The sequence below is a fragment of the Ambystoma mexicanum genome, chromosome 12 (assembly GCF_040938575.1).
Source record: "Ambystoma mexicanum isolate Mex_15411 chromosome 12, UKY_AmexF1_1, whole genome shotgun sequence".
In the NCBI taxonomy this organism is placed as follows: domain Eukaryota; kingdom Metazoa; phylum Chordata; class Amphibia; order Caudata; family Ambystomatidae; genus Ambystoma; species Ambystoma mexicanum.
Window position 1 is genome coordinate 1063995589 of NC_090936.1, and position 22298 is coordinate 1064017886.

General features: G+C 46.9%; 1 protein-coding gene across 2 annotated transcripts in view; it reads right to left on the bottom strand.

The window, feature by feature from the left end:
- Positions 1-22298, bottom strand: part of COPG2 (COPI coat complex subunit gamma 2) — a 621430-nt gene that overhangs the window by 483591 nt on the left and 115541 nt on the right. Inside the window, exons 9-11 of one of the 2 annotated variants that reach the window (XM_069629619.1) lie at positions 11288-11445; positions 4415-4444; positions 3321-3454 (exon numbers count right to left, since the gene is read on the bottom strand). In XM_069629619.1, the coding sequence (XP_069485720.1) occupies positions 3321-3454; positions 4415-4444; positions 11288-11445 (322 nt within the window). The remainder of the gene's footprint in view (positions 1-3320; positions 3455-4414; positions 4445-11287; positions 11446-22298) is intronic. The other variant, XM_069629620.1, reaches the window with a different exon arrangement.

Sequence of the window (22298 nt, forward strand, 5' to 3'; positions counted from 1 at the left end):
CTGGTCATTCAGAGAGCCAGGATAGTGGGGGTGATGTCCCCGGCCTTTAGCGCCTGTCTCCCATGTTGGGCGACCATCCCCAAGTTCACCGGTGGTCCCAGGGAGCCCCGGCAGGGTCCCCATCCATCCCTGGAGGGAAAAGCTGTAACACAGCCTAACCAGAGCTCCAGGATGGAAGGGGGCGATGTCCTCAGCCTTGGGCGCCCATCTCCCATGTGGGTCCACCGTCCCCAGGTCCAGGGGCGTCCCTGTCTCTGGCCCGCTACAGTTTTTCCTTGCGGTAAGGGACAGGGATCCTGCCGGGGCTCCCCAGGGCATCAGTTGAGCTTGGTTGCTGTCCACCCAACTGGGAGACAGGCACATCACCCCCCCACCCTCCTGGAGCTCTGGCTGCTCTGCATTAGAGCTTTTCTCTCCGGGTAGGGATGGGGACCCTGCCAGGGCTCCCTGGGAATGACGCTGCACTTGGCGATGGTCAACCCACATGTGAGACAGCCGCCAAAGACCAGGGACATCACCCTCGAGCTCTGGCTGGACTGCGTTACAGAATTTCCCTCCGGCAAGGGATGGTGACCCTGCGGGGGCTCCCTAGGACTGATGCTGCACTTGGGGATGGTCTACCCACATGAGACATGCATCCAAGGCCAGGGACATCACCCCCACCCTCCTGGAGCTCTGGCTGCGCTGCATTAGAACTTTTCCCTCTGGGTAGTGATGGGGCCCTGTCGGGGCTCCCTGGACTGTTGCTGGACTTGTGAAGGGTCAACACTTTCTTTTCCGCCCAGGTCAGTAAACCCACAAATGTGAGGTACCGTTTTCATCGGGACACCTATGGGAGCGTGGAAAGGTAGGACACATGTTGCTGCCGTGTTTCGGTGGTTCCCTGGTGGCAAATGTCTGAAAATGGCGTTTTTCCCCCCTACATTCTGGACTTTGCCAGGCCATGTGGGAAATGCATTCTAGGGCGATTTGCGAAAGTCAGACCTCTTAGGATTCCCACTGGTTTCTTCTTTTCAGAAATGCTTGGGGTTCCCCCGTTTTCCTTGGTGGCTGCGATATCCCAGGCCCAAATCTGTGGGTTGTCCACAAAGCCAAATCCAGCCTTTCCCCAGGGCGTTTGATGTACCAGTGGTTTAGCCTTTTCCCTTTGAGCCTAGGTAGGTGCACCCACACATGTGAAGTACCGGGACACCAGTGGGAATGTGGGAAGGTAGGACATATGTTGTTGCTGGCGTGTTTCGGTGGTTCCCTGGTGGCAAATGTCTGAAAATTGTGTTTTTCCCCTACATTTTGGACTTTGTCGGACCTTGTGGGTAATACATTCTTGGGCGAATCGCGAAAGTCAGACCTCTTTAGATTCCCACGGGTGTCGTCATTTTCAGAAATGCTTGGGGTTCCTCGTTTTCCTTAGTGGCTTCGACACCCCAAGTCCAAATCTGTGGGTTGTCCACAAGACCAAAATCCTAAAAATGCCCTCTTCCCAGACCCTTTGGTATACCAGTGATTTTCCCTTTGCGCCCCAGTCAGTACAACACATGTGAGGTACAGTTTTCATTGGGACACCTGTGGGAAGGTAGGACATTTGTTCTTTTCTCTTGGTTTTCAGAACGTTTTTGCACATTTCCTACTGCACTTTGTCACACAGCCCTTTCATTTCCCAAATGTGACCTACATTTAGTCGCTGCTTTAGGCACACTGAACTTTTGTAACCTGCGCAAGTCACCTAATCTTCAAAAGGGCTGCCTGTGCTATTTTAAAAAATGTATGCTTGCCATTCTTTGCCACATTAGTTTTCCTTATTTTCAAATGCTAAGTACGTCTGTTTAGTCCATCAGCATAAAAATCCTGTGCACCATGGGTCCGTTTTCTGCTAGTGAATTGCTTGTTTTGTGATACATTACCAAAAATGTGTAATTATCCAACAAGATGAGTGGGTGGGGGAGGAGGGGGATTGGTAGGTAAATGCAGCGGTGCATTGCTTTTCTCAACTTACCAGTCCAAACATGACCAGCACGTACTTTTTTTTCCCCACTCACTTATCCAATTTATTCCCAAAATACAGAAATTGTAGGCACATAGTTGGTACCTGGCCTGCGCAAATTACCCTTTCCTGAACTTAGAATTTTGTCTACTTTTCAGAAATGTGTGCCTTTCTGGGTTCCCACTGAGCTTTCCTACCCACTTCCATTCCATCCAAGCAGGTCCTAATAAAAAAGAAATTAAAAAAAGGGGGGTGGGGTGCGGAAATCCCCTACCTCACACAAAACTGATGGTATTATAAATCAAATGTGTTTCCACGCAAATTGCTTGGAAATTGGCGAATTCAGAAGTGCAAAACATTTGTTTCTAGCACTTACAAGAAAAAAAAACACATGCTTCTTTGTACATAATTTATTTGGAATTTTCTGAAAACATACAAAATATTTTTTCTTTTTTGTTCTTTTCTCTCACCCCCCCCCCCCCCCTACAGCAAACTAGGATTCCCTGGTGGTGTTATGACCGCGTACACGTGGGACGAAAAGTGGCCGAATTTGGCTGAGAGATTTCATGTAACAAAAATGTTACAAGGGATGGAATGCGAGATACCGAAAATGAAAAAAATAAAAAAGGGCTCAGCAGTTAAGGGGTTAAAGCCTTGTGTAGTGTTTATAATGGGTTTATGACACTATGACAAAGCACTTACCCCCATATTTTAACTTGTCCTACTTGCATTTATAGTAAACCTTTATTTTTGATGATACCTCTGTGTTTCTGTTGAAACCTTGAAGTTCTTTATACCTTCCTAAAGCCCTCTCTCCCTCCTTAGATGAACCTGGCTGCTGTGTCTATGCTACCAAATACTCAGGTGGTACAGCCTTACACTAAGAATGGAGTTTTGTACTGTGTCAGTTGTATGGTTTTACTTAGTTGGACTTCAGAAAAACTGTCCTAACACTTATCACAAAAAATATTAATAGCAAAAAGTTGAGGGGCCCTATAATGTGGCCCTGGGATCCTCGAAAATAGGCATTCAGCCTTAACTACCCCCAGACAGCTCCAGTCTTTCTTTTAGTTGCAACCATCTAAACTAAATGTTTTCAGATTTCAGAGCCCTCACCAGCAGGTTATGCAAAAATCTCCCTAACATTTGGTAATGGGCAGAACGGATAAGGTGTCAAAAGGGTCAGTAACAGAACGGCATACAGATGTTTTACACCGTAACACAATTAAGTTTGCAAGAGAGGAATGACCTCTGCTCATAATATGCTTAGCAAATCTGCATATGCTGGTGTCGGGGCTGCAGGTTTTCAATCCCAGCATCAATATATTCTCTGACTAACCTGAAACTGCAGGCGCCAGCTCCCGTGCTGTGCAGTTGGGAAGGTGGATGATAGCAGAGGCAGCTTCATAAATCACCATTTCATGTTTGTTACGGAGGCAGCTCTCAATGAAGTCGAACAAGGGGCTTTCATGCCTGTTAAGAAGAAAAAGAAATAGAATTCAGTTCATCCAAATGTAAGGAATACAATACTGTATGCACTTCACTGGCGAGTGTGAAGAGGACCATGGCACCTGGCAGAGTAATGCTTCCTTCCCCACTTCAAACCACATGCGAGACAGATATTGCATACACTGCCTAATCGTTCAAACATTGCTTACCTCAAGTCAACTGTTAAAAAGAAATCAGTGGTTACAATTTACAACCAATTGTCTCAATCATTTAGTGAGATGGAATTGTTTACACCAGTAAGATCAAAATGTTGCTGAAACACAAAAGAGACCAAACACCCGCCTCCAGACCAGCAGTCATGAGCATCCTGGCTATACACTCCTCTGGTAAACAAAAAGGACAAAGAGCAAATTGATCCACTGGTGCCAGCATTGAATTATACCGCAGAAAAGGAGGTGGCAAAATAATGGTACTTGGCAACAAGGTCAGTGTAACGAGACCTCATAATAACATGGGAAACAAATTTCAATCTGCGAGATACTAGACAAACTCACTCAGCCCCGATATGAATGCCAGTTCCCAGCCGCATGCAGGAAGCACATCATTTTGTGCTCGCCAAGAATTAATTATCTCTCACCAATGAATGGAGACAGCACCTTTTTAGGCACAGTGTTAGCATTGTATTCAGAATGGTAGGTCAAATATTCAATTAAAATTTTGATTTTCAAGGACCTCGGCCGTGTACCAATTATACCACACACTCAAATTAGGGTTAGTTTTCAAGAGCACAGATACTCTTATCAAAGGACATCTTGCTGTTTCAGTAGCAATGCAAGATTGACAAAACCAGTGCGTTATTTGGAGAGAAAGCCAAACAAAATGAGAATCTAGTTAATCATCATAGGTCGACAAGCCCACAACAACGGTTCACCTTCCCAGAGAATGATCAACGGTCAGGATATAGGAATCCAAGGTGTTACATACCCGGGCTTCTTTCTGCTGTCACTTTCCTTCCTAGGGAGAAATAAGCATTTCAAGGATGTGAGTGTATGTGCTGCTGAACTACCCTCATCACACAGGGCTCTAGTTTATCAAGGTGCTCCATTGCATATGATCTTCAAGCCTCATCTGGGGTAGACCAACAGAGCATGGGGAGAAGCATAAAGAGCTGGAAAATAATTCTACTGTGCAGCCTAGCATCCCTAAGCAGTTTGAGGTTTCCCTACCCTCTTGCTGGACTACCAACAACAGAGGGTAGGTAAACTGCATCGCTCAAGATTTGTGTTTTTTACTCTGTACAGTCATTGATGAGGGATCATGGAATCCATAAATTGAAACATCTGGAAAGCTGCAGGTTACCTACCCGTGGCCTAGAATGATATTCTGCTGTAAACATTATATGCAATCCTGTAGTAGGGAGGCGCAACTATGCTCTCACTTCCCTGCTTTCTTTTACAAAACACACTCACAAAGTTCAAGTTGCTTCCAACAACCAGTGTTTTTGTATTTGTATTCATTTCGTTTTTATATAGCACCTTAAACCAAGACACGGTACAGAGAAAAAGCAGTACAATAAAATGAATGACAATGATAATAAAAACGGTCCGTCATATTATCCATAAGAGAGCAAGTGGAACTTTAACGACTAAGACAGAATAGATTAAAATAGAACTAAGAGAATAAGGAAGACCATTCCAGTGGAATGAGAGAAAAAGATCGGAACCGAGACTGAGCACAGGGTGGCTGTGGGACAACAAGAAGAAATTGAGAAGATCGAAGGGATCGGGAATGAACGTAAAATGAAACCAAAGAGGAAAGATAAATCAGGTGTAAGACCATAGAGGGATTTGAAAACAAGACATAAGAAATTAAATTTGAGATGAGAGTGAAACGGTAACCAGCCAAGAATAAGAAGGGAGGCGGAAATAGAATCATGAAAAGAAAGAAGACACAGAAGATGAATGGAGGTGTTAACAACAGACTTCAGAGGAGCAAGACGAGAGAGCAGAAGACCAACCAGAGCAGTAGAACAGTATAAGAGTCTAGAGAAAACTCAGAGAAGATAAGAAATTTTGTAGCTTGAAATTTAAGGGGCGAGCTTTACGGATGTTGTATAAAATGGAAGCGACAGGTGTGCAAGGACAGAGATATGATGAGCAAAAGGATAAGGTAGAGTCAAAATAAAGGCCCAGATTACGAGCAGTGGGGGAAATAGCTGGAGATGGGGAAATTAAAGAAAAGAAGGAGAAACAGGGGCAGAAGAGTAATAGGCAGAATAAAAGAGGACCTCAATTTTTCCAGTATTGAGAGTGAGATATGAGAGGGAATTTATAACGTGCCTATACACTGTTTCAAGGCGCGACGAGGCAAAGGAGGGGAACAAGGGGGACATACAACGATCCTACTAGGCCAGGTGTCATTCAGAATGCGCAAGTGCGTGGGAAGGGAGGAAGGGAGGAAGGAAAGTGCAGTACATGGGAATAGATAATAATAAGTCAAATAGCGGCCAGCATGTGGCAAGTGCATGAGTAAGTGCGGACATCGGCTATCGAGGTCTGGTGGGGAACTGTAGGGATACAGAACAGTCCCCAAGTGCAGGGGTTGCCAGGTGGGAAGTGCAGGTGTGTGACGCTGGCGGAAGAGGGACCTGGGCCCAGGATCAGAGGGTGTCCAGGTAGCCAGTGCAGTGCCGGTATTAGCCAGGTCGTCAGCAGAGGAGAGGAGAGAAAGCAGAAGCAAAGAGAAAGGTTTTCAGGTGTTTCTGGAACCGGAGATGGTTCTCCTCAAGTTTAAGGGAGATAGGGAGGCTGTTCCAGAGGGACGCACCAGCCGAGGAGAGAGATCTACCACAAAAGTGTTGCTTGGAGAAGCGATTGACCCTGAGGGAGTTGGAGGCAGATGAGCAAGAGCTCGAGGAGGAAGATTTTTAGGAAGAGCAAGATGAAGGTATTGAGGCCCCAGACCCTAGAAGGCCTTGTGGATGATGCAGAGGGTTTTGAACTTAATCCTCGCAGCCACTGGGAGCCAGTGCAGAGATTTCAGTCCTGGGGAGATACGATCCCTGGGCTTGAGGCCAAGAACAAGTCTCGCAGTCGTGTTCTGGATGAGTTGAAGAGGGCGGAGAGTAGAAGCAGGCTGATTTAGAAAGAGGCTGTTACAATGGTCCAGCCTAGAGAGAACCAGAGCTCTGGAAACAGTGAGCTTCTGGGGGAAGGAGAAGAAAGGCAGAATACCTCTGAGGAGGTACAGTCGAAGATGACCCCAAGGTTATTGGCTTTGCAGGTAAATGGGAAGAGGACCAAGAGGCCAGCCAGAGAGCAACAGGAAATTACTGGCATTAAGGCAGAGGTCATTGGCGGCACACGACTCCTCGATAGCAGACAGTCAGAGATGAGGGAAGGAGAGGAGGAGCAGAGGGTAGCCTGAAAATTAGCTGGGTGTGATCCGCATAGCACTGAAAGTTGGGGCAGAGAGGGGCGAAGCGGTGGGCAAGGAGTGCCAGGTATTGGTTGAACAGCCAGGGAGAGAGGTTAGACTCCTGGGGGACACCACAGGTAGAGAAAAAGGTAGTGGGGAGGAAGGACCCAAGTTGGGCCTGGGAGGGTCGGTCAAAGACGAAAGAAGTCAGCCACGCCAGAGCCTGATCAGTGATACCCAGGTTATCACGGAGACGGTTGAGCAGGATGGCATGGTTGTCAGTGTCAAAGGCAGATGAGAGATCAAGCAGGATGAGGACACAAGGGGTGTTAGAGTCAACGTTGGAGAGCAGATCTTCACGGATGTTAAGGAGAGCAGGTTGCGTGCTTCTGGCAGTTATGAAGCCAGACCGATGGTCATGAAGACAACCAACAGATTCAGTATGGAGATTAAGCTGGGAGCTTGCCCAGGAAGGGAGTGATGGAGATTGGGCGATAATTAGCCGGGCATGAGGGGTCGGCAGAGGTTTTCTTAAGAAGGGGGTGTACAAGAGAGTGATTCAGGGGGGGATGGGAAGACTCTGGTGGTGATTGCAGAAATCAGCCACGGCAGGAGCCAGGGGGTCGGTCCTTGATAGTTTGAGGAACAGGGGTGAACCTGTTTCGATGAGACTTTCATAGATCGGACTTGTCTAGAAACCTCGTCTGTGGAGAAAAGGGGAAAGTAAGAGCAGGAGGGAGGAGTGGTGGCTGCAGAAGGGCCAGAGGAAGAGCAGGGAGTAGGGGGACAAAGGGGATAGGAAGAGAGTGAGGACAGGATGTCTTGAGTTTTAAAGACGAAATGAGAGGCCAGTGCCATGCAGAGGGCCTGGGAAGGGGCAGGAGATGTAGAGACTGCGTGGCCAGTTCGTTGCAGATTTTACAGAGTTCAGCCGAGTTGTTAGATGCCGCAGTGACGCGGGCTTGGATAGGAGCTCTTCTTGGTTAGGACAGAGTTATTGCCTTTGCAGCAGGCGGCAGGCCAGTTTGTCAGAGGATGTACATGAAGCATGCCATTTCCTTTCGGCCACCCTTCACTTGCGTTTTAGGGTGACAAGGTCTGAATCGTACCAGGAGTTGCACTTGGCTTTGGGCTTCAGGCGGATTCTCATGAGAGGGGCAAGGATATCAAGAGTATCAGAGATAGAGTAGCACAGTAGAGCGTGGAGAGGGCTGTGTCAGGGTGAGAGTCAGCCAAAGGATGAGGGTGGGTGAGAAGGTGGCGGCAAAGCCATCCAGGATTTGATAGCTAGCAAGCAGGCTGAGAAACAGAGGTGAATGCCAGCGGAACAGGAAGAGCAGGACATGAAAAGCAGAGTATCAGCGGCGTAAAAGTGATGGGACAGACCAAAAGAGGAAATAACCGCAGCAAGAGGGGAAGAGCAGAGGGAAAACAGGAAAGGACCCAGAACTGAGCCTTATGGGACACCGTGGTTTAGTGGAAAGCTGTCAGATGTTACCGGCCCAGGACAGTGAGAAGGTCCTTTGAGACAAATATGATCGGAACCATGCAAGAACGGAACCAGAAAAGCCAAGAGATGAAAGAAAAGCCAATAGAAGAGAGTGATCAACCGTGTGAAAGGCAGCGGATAGATCCAACAGAACAAGAAGAGATGAATGTTTAGAGTAGCATTCAGTGAGTAGAGAATTTAGAACAGAAAGGAGAGCCATTTCAGTAGAATGTTTCATCCTACTGAGAGAGACACCTCAGCAGTACAATCAATTGTATTACAAACTGGATTTGACAAAGATAGGAATGGTATATTTGATGACCCACGTTAAAGACAATAATGGTGTCCTATCGCAGGTTTTGCTCACCACAACATGGTGCGACTTTGGCAGTGTTCCCCACATATGTTTGAATGGGGACATCTTTGTAGGCCAGCAAATGATAGACATCTATATAGTGATCTGGCCAGGATTCGAATAAAGTAGATCTTTACCCAATCCAATGTTTGTTGCCTGTATTATCTATTTCTGTTAGCATTAAAACCTACTTTTAGGGGGCAAACAAGACAATTGCGCAGTAGACCGCTTAGAAATCGAAGGCTTGGGACTTGGAAATCTCCCGAATTTAGGGTCTTCTGATGAAGGAAAAAGAGGCAATGGTGGCAGAGTTTACAAGGTTTTGCAGGGTACTGGGTCAAATTGTCAATCTTCATATTAATGCTCAAAATAAGATTGTCTTACGGTTGACCTATTTCATTGTTTTTCCAGGAGTACAAATGTCTCTCACCAGCGTAGGGTTTTCTTCTGGGGAAGACCACAAGAAAAGCTGCAGGCAGCCATAGGTCTCTGCACATAAAAGTGGGAATTATTGCAGAAGAAAGGAGGAATTGGAGGGGGGCAAAATACAAATGGGAGTGGAGGAAAGGCAAAACACACACACAGAAGGACGGAGGAAAAGCAGATTTGGCCAAAAATAAATTGATTGATGCCAAATCTATGTATTAGTGGCAGGGGGGACTAGAGAGTGAGGTGCTTTGTGAATGGGCCACCACATTCTAAATAGACGCTGGAGGATTCGTAGTAAGAGTCAAAGAACAGGGTACCATGTTGAGCTTTTTAGGGTGAAGAGAATCATAGTGTGAGATTTGGGTGTAGATGACGAACACTATGAGCAACCAGGTCATAGTGACTTGAGTTTCAATGTGCCAACCACATGCACTAATGTGGTATTGATTTTTGTGCAACCAGATGTTGTATACTGATGATTTTTTTTTTAATCATTGTTCCCTTTTCAGGTATAAGGTGGCAATACCAGTCTATGGATGTATTGTATAATACAATTGACAAACTTTTTTAATATAACATTAGTTTGATACTTTGACGCTGGTCTATATTTGTTTCAAGGATTCTCTCAAAGTGTTCCGAATATTAGATAGGGTACACTGATTTATCATTGCGCAAGACCTTCTTTTGGTTTATTTGACATACGGATTCCCACCAAGTAGGAAGGTCAAACAACCCAACAGTGGCCCGTGCCCATGTGAGAATAGTGAGCTTTTTAATTGCCAATATTTAGAGGTCCCCTTTAAGGTAATTTTTATTAAGTCAACACTTTGAAGATTGAACTTCAGTAGTATCGTTTTAGGCAGCTCATAAAAAGATTACTACTTAACTGGAACCAAATTGGACCACAGTTTTTGAAAATGTGGTTCAGGATCACAGTAAGATCAATGACTGCAACATAATCGTACAGCATATTGCATGTACAAAAGCTTTACAGAATGCTTTAACTTGGCCACTGTTCTTTTCGTGAGGGGAAGCAAGGTGCCCCTCATATCAAATAAACCCACATGTTTTTACAAAATTCTGAACAATGCAGGCCATGCCAACGGTCAAAGCAACAATCCTGTTATTTAAGTCAAACTGCAAATTTCCATTACCAGGTGTGAAAAGGATAGTGCAGGACTTTACACCATTTACAGAAGTACCAAGATCCCAGTTTGCACAAACCTTACCCTTTCTGATTTCGAGAACAGGATTGGAAAAATAGGGGTCCAATACAGGGAGTATTTAAAAGCTATTATGGGCAGTTTTATTCCCGAACTAAAAACTAAACAAATGCTGCTTTCGTTTGTGCAGCAGGGAGGCTGAGGTGGGTCGAGGCTGAGGTGGGTCAAGGGAGAGGGTATGCTTGTCACAACAGCAATTCCATCTTTGACCCCACTAATGTAGAGTTTAAGAATAATCTGCCTCTCCCCTTCCATGCACATCAAATGTATGCAAAACCCCAGGACTAATGGAGTAACAAAGTAAGCACTAACTTTATACAAGGACCTCAAGATCGGAAACAGACTGCCCTTTCCCACCATACACATGCATAGTGTCTGTTTCCACAAGCAATCCCTTCTACTTCTGAAACATTGTAGTAAGACTACCACCTTCTTTAGAACACGTCCACGAATCCCTCACCAACCCTATAAAGTTACCTTCTCTAAGCCTCATCCCTAATATTGCCAGGCATTAACTATGCAGCGTCCTCTGTAATGGGTGAATTATTTCAAGAGCTGCTGCACACAAAGATGTACACAAATGTTGATGTAACAAAGGTATTCATTAAAATTGCAATTCTCACTAAAGGAGGGAAGAAGAGTGTGCACCGCCAACAGAGAGACAATCATCCAGAAATGAAGCAGCAGTCTGTGGCTAACAAATTATATGACAAGTCAGATTGTGGCATAACCATGTGCAAGAGTCCCAATATAACATATTCAGTTAGCAAAGAAGGGAAGAAACTGGGGGCAGAACGAGGAGATTGAAGGAAACAAGGTGCAAGTACAGAGGGAGAGAAACTAATAGTGGGAAATTGGGAGGTATGAGCAGGAGAAATTGCAGAAAAGTGAAATCATACAAGAGACAAAATAATGAGCAACAATGCTTTGTCTGAGCAGCTCACCCGCCCTCTGACTCTTCCAGCAGCCGGTTGGCAATGCGTATCAGCATGCAGTAGGCAAATGGCGACTTCAAACCAGACTTCGTAAATTTATTCAGCATCTTGGTAACAGCAAGGCGGTCATTCTTCCGGAGGTAGTATAGGAGTCCTAAGGCATGGTACTGTGACATGAAATTAAGGATTATGCATAATTGTGCAAATTTGAGTGGGCTCCACTACATTGGTAAATGAGGCGACAGAGCCTTTTTATTGCATCACTCAGTAAATATATTTAGATTACAACTTTAAGGCATTTGTTTTGTCTAGAATTGCTAGGGCTTCTGCTATTCATTGGAATCAGACCGTCTTCAAACTCAACTCTCTTCCCCCTACCCCCTGCCCCAAATCATGGATGAACTGTGAAGGAAGACTAACATATGAAACTGTACCCCTGGTGAGAGGGCCCTGATCATTGGGTACAGACTGCATCTCCAGTACCAGAACAATCCAGCTGGAAAGTAGCAATGTACATCAGCACCTCCTCCAGTGGCTCCCTGTTAGTCAGTTTGTATGCAGTACCCTCTGGGAACACTACAAACAACTCTGACTACAGGTATCAGAAACCTAACCTTTGGTATAAGCTTTTACTACACAGTTTTGGTAGCGTGTTGTGCAGCCAGGCTTATCTCAAGAGGGGTCAATGTGAGCTGTAGTGGAGTTATACAGAGATTTACAGTTACAAGTATTCAAATACACTCTTGCACTCAAGGTTTCTTGAATAAACAATTATTAATCAGTCAGTTAGAATAAGCCTTCTTCAGAAGGGAGCAATAGAATAGTAACACTCAAATACACTTCATGAAATACACCCTCTTAATATCTCTAAATAAGTAGATACCCCTTTGGGATAGCCCACAGACACTACCAGCAACCTCAGGCAACTTCAATTGCTAGGGTTCTGGGGACATTAATATATCACTGTTGCATTTAGGATCGTATAGTAATAAGGCAAAGGAAAAGTTCATCTAGACCACACATATTCTTAAGCAGGCAAATACTTTTGGATCCCTCCAGAAAGAGTCATTCGGTACAAAAGGCTAAGCCAAAGTAAATGGGCAAAGGTCTTATATAGGATGAAACACCTCTGGTAGGTAATTGGAAACGTATTTGCACAATGTTTTAGAAGTCTTTGAGGAAAAAAAGAATCAATTGTAGGGCCACAAGCAGATTAGACTTGTGAGCGATAGAAGATGCAAGCAACTCTACAGCAAGAGGTAAGTTCTCTCAGACTTTGTACAGTACCTTTAAAATGAAGAAAAGATGCAGCAAATGACTGTTGCTGCGCAGCTCTGCAGGTCTCACTGTTCCTGGGCCTCAGTCGTGGGGACAAGAGGGAGGACGCCAGGGGACTGTCAAAACTCGCAACCGGCTGTTCAGTGTTTCAGCTCCTCGTGTCTACCCCAAAAAGCAACACTGCGGTTCCTGGCGGTCGAGATGGACTTTCCTTGCTTCTCGGGTCCCCGCACTGTGTTGAGGGGGCTCAGGCTCAGTCAGTCTTGCTTCCGGGGAGTCCGGAGGATCTTACTGGAGCTCTTGGCCAGCTTACAAGCAACGCACACAATCTGGTGTTCCTCTCCCTGGCTATAGGGTTTCCAGCAGCAACTCTGTGGAAATTCAACCAGCTCCGAGATGGATGTCCAGGTGGCTTACTTTGGAGTTGATTGGTCCCACCAACTCAAGGGGAGAAGTCTTCCTTGCAGGGGCTTCTCTGTCGATGCAAACTTGCCTTTTTGGCACTGCAGCAGGGCTTCACTGGGCAAACCAATGGTCCAGGAGTTGCAGCAGGCGTCATCTTCAAGCTCTTCTTCGGTTCCTTCGTCCAGTGGTCGAATCTGCCTTCAAAGCCAAAAGACTCGCCTTTTACTCAGTTCTCTTTTGAAACCCACAATTTCAAACAAATGTGGGTGATCAGCAAAGAACGGAGACCAAAACAAATTGATACATGAACATGCTGTAGGATAACCAAAGGAGAAAAAGACATGAGACATGAATATTACTTTGATCCCGGTCTGGGAGTGCTTATCTACCAAAGAACTCTGTGCACTCCTTCTAGTCCCAAAAATAGATCGGTTACGCTGCCGCTCTTAACACCAGGGAGTGTCCAGCGCATGCTCGCCCATACTGAATGTGTCCCAGCACATGGCACCTTAAATAAATATGCGTCTCTTATTCCTGAACGACATCCCACGTTAGCAACTGCTCATGAGCCTTTCCTTCACAGGCTGTTTATCTCTGGTTGCTATGACTTCAATCACACTGCGCATGTGCGTTTGGATAGCATTTTTACCACGGCACATGCGCAGTCATTCTGAGCAGAACACAGCTTCATTCTGAGTTCCTGTGAGCCTCCGAAATCTACGCTAGCTCTACAGCTCCCGAACGGCAGGTACGGTATCCGTGATTAAGCTGCCAGCACTAGGCTAGTCGCATTTTCACCCGGCCCTCTTCCCAGCACGTCTTGATACAATCCTCTGTTGTATCTCTGTTTGCTCCCTCAGACACTCGCAGCACCGCTCGTGCACATGGCGCCTGGCGCTTCTAGCACGCATTTCTGGCTCATACAACGCCAAGCCACCACAGTTGTCAACCGTGTGTTTTCACTACACAACACAAAAGGTACCTCCTGCCCTGCTGGTATTTTTGTATGTTTGTTTTTGTTTTATAGCTGCACGCATCTGACTGGTGCTTGTCACCATGTGTTACAGTAAAATATGGGCCATTTTACTCAGAGCCATGCCTCTGTCTGTTTCCCCACCCTCTTTTATTTCCCAGCAATCCGCTGCAGATGTATTCCTTACCTCTCTGACGAGGTCTCCATCAAACCTCCACCAACCTTAGCCCCTGGCTTCCACCTAGGACCTTTCCGGTGTAAGGTCAGTATATGACCAACAATATGAGTAAAACTAGTATTTAACTAATTGGGTCCTGTATTTTTGACATTTGATATGTTAACGTACGTGGCTTTTTTTAACCACTGCGCTTTAACTTTTACCTTCACACATCAATTATAGTAACCCTAAGTTCCCCTTCATCTTCTACAGGGGACTCCTTTTCCTTGGCTCCATGAAGAAGGCTGTGACCCACTGAAAGCCGAAATGTCCTGGGACTCATCCACCCGTGTGGTGTTGCTAGGGCCCCCTTCAATCTTAGTTTGGATTTATCTCAGTGACGTCGAACCATCATTATTGGTCACCCTTTAGCCTGGCTATGTTAGACCCCCTTCCAAGGTCTTCATTTTAAAGGAACAATAGGTTTTGCTAGTTCCACCTTTTGATTGGTTAAACGTGTTTAATACCTACCATAGCATGGGTAACAATGAGAAGAACAGAATGCATTAGAAATAATATGATGCCTTCATATTCATGTCTCATGTCTTTTTCTCCTTTGGTTATCCTACAGCATGTTCATGTATCAATTTGTTTTGGTCTCCGTTCTATGCTGATCACCTACATTTGTTTGAAATTGTGGTTTGTTAGTTGGAATGTTTACACCTTTGAACATTGAATGCATAATTCTTTTATAAAATGTCTAAATGGTTGAGGACAGTTACTTAATAAAAACTGCTCCACTTCCTACTAATAATCTAGCCCATGTGGATTATTGTTTTTTTCATGTACTCCTACCCTAGGTATGCATAAGCTATGCCACCATAGAATAGTGTCTAAGAATTTTATTTACAAGAAACAAGTTGTAATTAGCTTTGACTCCTACAGCCAGGACACATCCCCCTTTTGTACACACTTGCCGGACAGTCAGCCAGCCAATCACCACAGAGTGCATTTGGGTCTCCTAGGGGACTAAGCACAGGGAGTTTCGGGCACCTCCCTCACTTCCTGCCTACCCCAGACACCCTGGAGCCAGAAGCGGGCTTCACTCGTGAATCCTGCCAAAGGCAAAGCGAACAATGGGACTAAACCTGATTTGGCGCGCAGAGTAAATCTCAAGAAGGACCCTTCCACAAAGAAATGGCGGAAAAAGAAGACCGGGCAATTTTGACAAAAATGACACCCTTGGGCTGGGTGCTTTACTGGAGTTGTGAACGCAGCCCGCGGTAAATGCACACCATGGTAGTTAAAACAAAACCACTGCCACCAGCCATTCAAAGAGAACAGGGTACCACAAAAAATGTTACATGAGAAGCTAGACAAAGGGGATACTAGGTAACCCCTCCAGCACCCTTTTGTAAGATAGTTTAAGTAAAGTCAATTTCACCTTACTGCTCTTGGAAACAGTAGTTTAACCAAGAGAAAGTGTTTAAACCTTTGGGAAATCTGAAAGGCTTCCCTGTGTCACTGCACTAAAGGTGCTGTGTGACAATGTAAAAGATGATGCCTCTGGAGTTTGTCAGACTCCACAACCAAAAGAAACAGTGTACAAAATCACATTAAAGTACATGCAAGAGTGGGAAAAGGGGTCACACTCTCTCCAGGTTAAAAAAAAACCAGCAAAGTTGCTGGGGGTCTCTAAGGTGGAGGGAATTAGCACATTTCTGGGAATTCTCCCTAACACTCCCCAGTACACCAATAAGACTGAAGACCACCTTGTTACAACAAGAACTGTTTCTGGCACCCTATACACCGGGATTGCCATTGTTGTCTATGTTCAATGGTAAAATCATAACCCTGAGGATTCCAATATGGCTGCCGAGCCGGGTAGACGTGCGTGAGCGGTGCTCAGTCTCCCAGCTCGGGGCCGCAACAATAAAGAACATCAACAAGAGGCACTTCGGTACCACAGGACGCCGAATCCCTGGTGGGCTAGAGCGGGGGACAAGAGAGGTAGTTGACCCACTCTGGGACATCGGAAGATGGAGGGGCTAGCCACCAACTAAGACCATGCAGAGCTGCAACGATCCGCTCATCCATCAATATCGGCGCTGGGAGAAGTGTGCCCGATAACGGACAACAGATGAGCGAACAGCAATAGATGGAGAGTAAACGAAGAGAGAAGGCACACCACAGAAATAAGAATCGCGTGGCGGCCGGCGAAAAGCAACACACGCTGAAGCAGGCTTAAGTGGTCTGGGCAGAGAGAGGGTCCGCCACCCAAGCTGAGGGGTCCGGCTGACACACGCTCCGCAGTCGGCGGGGCTCCGACATCCGTGATTGCCAACCCTGCGGTGGAGAGGAGGGCACAGGCGAAAAGGTGCTCCCGCCCGAAAAGACAGGAGTAAATAGAGGACACAGAGAACTGGGGTTCGGAACGATCCCTGCGGCGGTGAGAAGAGACCGATCGGCCCGGCCCCAGAGAGGGGGAGCAGGAAACTTCAGACCCGGTGTGCGGAGCAGATCACCAGAGTGCCCGGGGGAAAGGGCAGCACAAGCTAAACGCAGAACCTCAGAAGCTCGCCTGGAGGATCACGCAGCAGTAATCCCCTGGCGGCGGGCAAAGGGAGACTTGAGACACGCGGAGAAGCTCAGGCCCGCTCAGAAATCCCCCAGAGACATCGCATCCTAGCTTGGGAAGTAAGCAGCACAACGCGGAGATCAGAGACCATCCGACCCGCTCCTCCAGGAACCTCCGGCCGACGGATCAAGCAGGTGGAATATCACAGCCTCTCCAGATCACAAGGCACAGCGGATCGATGCAGGATATACCCACGGTGAGAGCGAGGCGCAGACAGAGCGTGCAAGGTATGTCTGCCCACCCCCTAACTGTCCCTCACACTATCTCAAGAGGTGGCCCCCGGGACTCTACTGGAGGAGGCAAACCCCCCCAGAACTTCCTTAGGGGCCCTCCTAAAAGCCACACTAAGGGAATGGATATAACCGAGGGGCCAAGAGAGGGAGCATTACCAGAATAGGGGAGGGCCACAGTAGCCCCAGGGGAAACAACAGACAAGAGGGACCCACCGGGCATAACAGGGGGTACGGAGGAGCACACATCAGAAAGCCAACTAAGACCAGAGGGGGACCAAAAGCAGAGAGTGGTTAGGGCACATAGGAGACTTCGACCCCCTCTGTCGATCCACTAGCAGAAACGCAAGACCTGACACAGGTGCATGAACAGAAGGGGCGACGCCACCCGGGGCAAATCCCCGAGCCACACGAGCAGACACGCTCACTTTGACACGTCGTAACCTGGCAAGCAGTACCACCGCCCAACGGAAAAGTACATAGACTAAGACCAGCGCCTCGTGAGCACACATGTCAAAATCCAGGGGCCGTCAAACACAGCTGGCGACACAGGCACCTACCGCTAAAGCGAAGCAGGACCAGAATCTGGTACATCTCTGGGGGGGCAGACACGGCGTCGAACTGAAAGGCCAACACGCAAAAGAGGGAGGAAGAGAACACACAGGTGGGGACAGAGAGTGGAAATAGCCACTAAAGAGGATATGAAGGCCTGGTTCAGGCAATTTCAGGAACAATTTATGACCTCTATGCATACGCAATTCAAAACAATGAAGGGAGAGATGAAACAGGAAGTACAAGAACTAAGGCGAAAATAGGGAATTTGGAAGAACCGACATAGTGGAGAAATCCGTCCAGAATCTTGATGAGGAAACACAGCAATATGCGGAGGTACAGGAACGTCTGGCCAGACTGTCCCACAACCTAGAAATCCAATGTGAGAACCTAGAAAACCGGTCCCGGAGGTCCAACATAATAATAAAAAATATGGTGGAGTCCGTTGAAGAAAAGGACCTCAGGACTGCTGTACAGCAGGTTTTCAAAGACATACTAGCGGATGACGAGGAGGCCAAGGTCCCGATAGACAGAATTCACATGGTTGGCCTGCATCGGAAGGGGGATCCAGGCGCCCGCCACAGAGATGTCTTAGTAGCAATGGCATCGTACACGCAGAAGGAGCAGATTCTTCAAAAGGCCAGAATGATGGACCATATTAGGATGAATGGGATAGATGAACAAGTTACTTACCAACTGGAACGTTCTTTCAACTGCACGTATTCCTCATCTTGTGATAAATCTTTATCTCCAGCTTTGCTGCTTCGGGAAAAAAAATTATCGACAGAGGGCACTGTGCTCGAGGTCGTGGCGTCGATTGTCCCTCGACGTACTCCGTACTCTGTCTACGTCACCAATGGTACAAGTAGCTCGAGCCTCGCCCGTTGCTTCAGTTCTGTTTTTTCGATGAAATATATATAGGAGGAACACCCAGGCGTGTCCCATGACCGATACATTCTTCGTGAGAGGAAAGTGTAAAAACACGTAAACTGTACTGTGGGGTTGGATGGGAGGGTCGATGAGGAATACGTGGGAGGAACATCCAGTCAAAAGAACGTTACAGTTGGTAAGTAACTTGTTCTTCGAATGGATTGTGTCCTCCCACGTATTCCTCATCTTGTGATAGGCTCCCATAGCAGTATCAATTTTTGGAGGTGGGGGTACCATTTCAGTTTTCGTGGACAGAATGCAGAACTGCCTTTGCAAATAAACCCTCGTTAGAGGAGGCAGTGTCCAAACAATAATGTTTAACAAAGGTATGTATTGTTTTCCAGGTTGCAGCTGCACAAATGTCTGCTGCCAGCACTCCCCTCTTTAGAGCCGCAGAAGTACCCATTCCCCTTGTAGAATGGGCACGAAGCCCATCTGGTGGTTCTTTTCCCGCTAATCTGTAGCATTCAACTATGGCTAATATGATCCAGCGGGAAATGGTCTGTTTTGTTACAGATAAGCCTAATTTTTGACCAGCGTAACCCACAAACAGTTGGTCATCTTGTCTCAATTTAGCCATCCTAGAGATGTAAAAACTAAGAGCCCTCTTGGGATCTAATCTATGTAATCTCTCCTCTTCTTTGCCCAGGTGAGGAGGAGGATAAAACATTGGAAGTACTATTTTTTGTGACAAATGGAAGTCAGACTACTTTTGGCAAAAATGAAGGTTTAACTTTAAGGACTACCTTCTCTTTATAAAGAAATAGTATATGGTGGTTTGCATGAGAGAGCCTGAAGTTCGCTAACCCTGCGGGCTGATGATAGGGCCACAAGGAGGACAGTTTTTAGAGTTAAAAGCCTCAATGGACATGAATGCAGAGGCTCAAAAGGTATGCAAGTCAAGAATTTTAATACTAAATTTAAGTCCCAGGCTGGTAACATGAAAAGGGACTGGAGGGTATACATTAGTGTGCCCCTTTAAGAATTGAATTATTAACGGTATTTTGAAATATGAAACCTCTTCCGAGGAGCGCTTGAAAATGGACAGCGCAGCAAGGTATCCTTTTATTGTTCCTATCTGGAGACCCAGATTAGCTAGATGTAGCAGAAAGGAAAGCACCATTGGGGTGCCAGACTGAAAAGGGTCCACATCCTTGTCTTTGCACCAGTTACTAAACCTATTCCAGCGACATCGGTACAAAGACTTTGTTGCTGGTCTTCTGGCCGAAAGCAAGATTTCCATTACGTCATCCGGAAGATCCCAATCCTTGTATCTCAACCTCTCAGAAACCATGCGTGAAGGTTGAGTGTCTTGACCTCTGGATGGAGAACTCGACCTTCCTCTTGCGAGAGAAGATCCTCTCTTTGCGGAAGACGTATTGGAGGGCAGCTGGACATGTCTAGAAGGTCCGGGTACCACGTCCTACTGGCCCAATCCGGGGCAATTAGGATCATGGTTTTCCTGAACTTTCTCAACCTCCTGATTACTTGAGGAATCACGGGGACTGGGGGAAACGCGTACAGCAGTGGAAACTTCCACTCCACTACGAATGCGTCTCCCAGAGCTCCTCTTTGAGGAAATTCCCTTGAGCAGTACTGATCGCACTTCCGGTTGATCGCGGTGGCAAACAGATCCACTTGAGAGGTTCCCCAAAGGGCAAAGATCTCCAGAAGGACTTCCTGAGCCAGCTCCCACTCGTGAGAGACCGTGCTCTGCCTGCTCAGAGCGTCTGCCGCCGTGTTCTTCTCTCCGGCTAGGTGAATTGCCGACAGAGAGATTCCTTCTCTTATTGCCCAGAACCAGAGCAGCATTGCCTCTCTGCACAGTGGCAGTGACCCTACACCTCCTCTCTTGTTGTGATAGTACATGGCCACTGTGTTGTCCGTCATTATCAGAACATTCTTTCCCTGTACAGAGGGCAGAAAGGCCTTCAGAGCTAGTCTGATTGCCCTCAGCTCAAATAGGTTGATGTGTAGTTTGGACTCCGATGGAGACCAACGACCGCCGATTGTCAGATCGTTGGTGTGTGCTCCCCACCCCGTGAGTGAGGCGTCCGTCACTACCGTTATCTCCGGCCATGGTTGCCAAAAAGAATCTCCCTTGAGAATGTTGTTGTTGCAAGCCCACCATAGAAGATCCTGAGCAACTGCGCTCGGGACTTGCAGAAGATCCGACATATTCCCTGAGAACTGGGACCACTGAGTTCTGAGTGCCCATTGAAGGGATCTCATTCTCAACCTGGCCTCTGGTACTAGAAAAATGCAGGATGCCATGAGGCCGAGCAACCTGAGAAAATCGAAGGCCGGTAGACGTTGGGCATTCTGGAATTTTGTTACCATCTGCTGGATGTGGAGAGCTCTCAGTTCGGGAGGCGAGGCTTTTCCCGATGAAGTGTCCAAGACTGCTCCGATAAACTGGAGTTTCTGGGATGGTATCATGTGGGACTTCTTGAAATTGAGGGAGAAGCCCAGTTTGTGGAGGAAGTGGCATGTGATCGAAAGATGTTCCTGAGCTTGTTCTGGAGAACAGATCAACCAGTCGTCCAGGTAGGGATATATGTGAATACCTCGTTTCCTGAGACTTGCTGCCACAACCGCCAACAGTTTGGTGAAAACCCTCGGGGCGGAGGTTAACCAGAATGGCAGAACTCGAAACTGATAATGAGAATTGCCAATCGCAAACCTCAGGTACTTTCTGTGCTTTGGATGGATTGGCACATGAAAGTAAGCATCCTGAAGGTCCAATGATACCAACCAATCTTGGAGTTGGAGAGCCTAAAGGATCTGAGAAAGAGTCACCATCTTGAACTTGTCCTTCCTGAGGAACTTGTTCAAGTATCTCAAGTCCAAGATGGGTCTCAGTCCTCCGTCTTTTTTGGGATGAGAAAATATGGGGAGTACCAACCTCTGTTCCTCTCCGCTACAGGTACCAGTTCTATGGCACCTTTCTCTAGCAGTGTTAAAATTTCCTGCAACAGGAGCGGATCCGGAATTTTGACGGAATTGGCTCCCAGTGGATGATTCTGAGGCCTTTTTAGAAGGGGGAGACAGTAACCTTGGGCTACTGTTTCCAGTGCCCAAGCATCTGAGGTAATGCCCCGCCATTCCTTCAGATGTTGAGTGATCCCGCCTCCCACTGTTGTTTTGTGTAACAAGGTCTCAGAGGGATTTGGAGGCGGCTGCAGGAGTGGCTGAGGGTACAGATGCCGCTCCTGAGGCTGATTTTGCACCTCTTCCCCGTGTTCCACGAGGGAAGTTCCTTTTGCCCCTTTGAGAGGCCTGTCCTCTTCCTCTACCAAAAGAGGAGTAGTATTGAAAAGAACGACCCCTCCAGGAAGATGAGCCGGAATAGGGTTTTAGAGGCTGGCGCAAAGAGGCGCTAAGTGATTTTGCTGCCGCTTTCGAGGTCTGAATTTTTTCAAGGCTTTCATCAGCCTTTCTGCCAAAGAGCCTCGAGCCATCAAAGGGCATGTTGAGGAGTCTAGCTTGCACATCCAGTGCAAATCCCGACTTCCTCAACCACGCAAATCTGCGTAGCACAACGCTTGCAGCCATGGATCTGCTGATACTATCAGCAGTATCCAGTCCAGACTGGAGGCATTCCCCCATTGCCTCCTTCCCGTCTTTGACTATATTCAGGAAGCCTTCCCTTTCCTCGCCTTCCGGCATATGATCAGCCGCCGCCGAAATACAGTCCCACAGGGTATGGGTAAACCTGGCTAGGGTACGGGTGACAGTTGCCGACTTAAGTGCCATACTGCCTGACGTGAAAACTTTACGTGCCCAGGCGTCATTTTTTTTATCCTCTCTATTTGGAGGGATAGTTGGATAAGCAGTTTGTTTTGAAGTGGATGCTG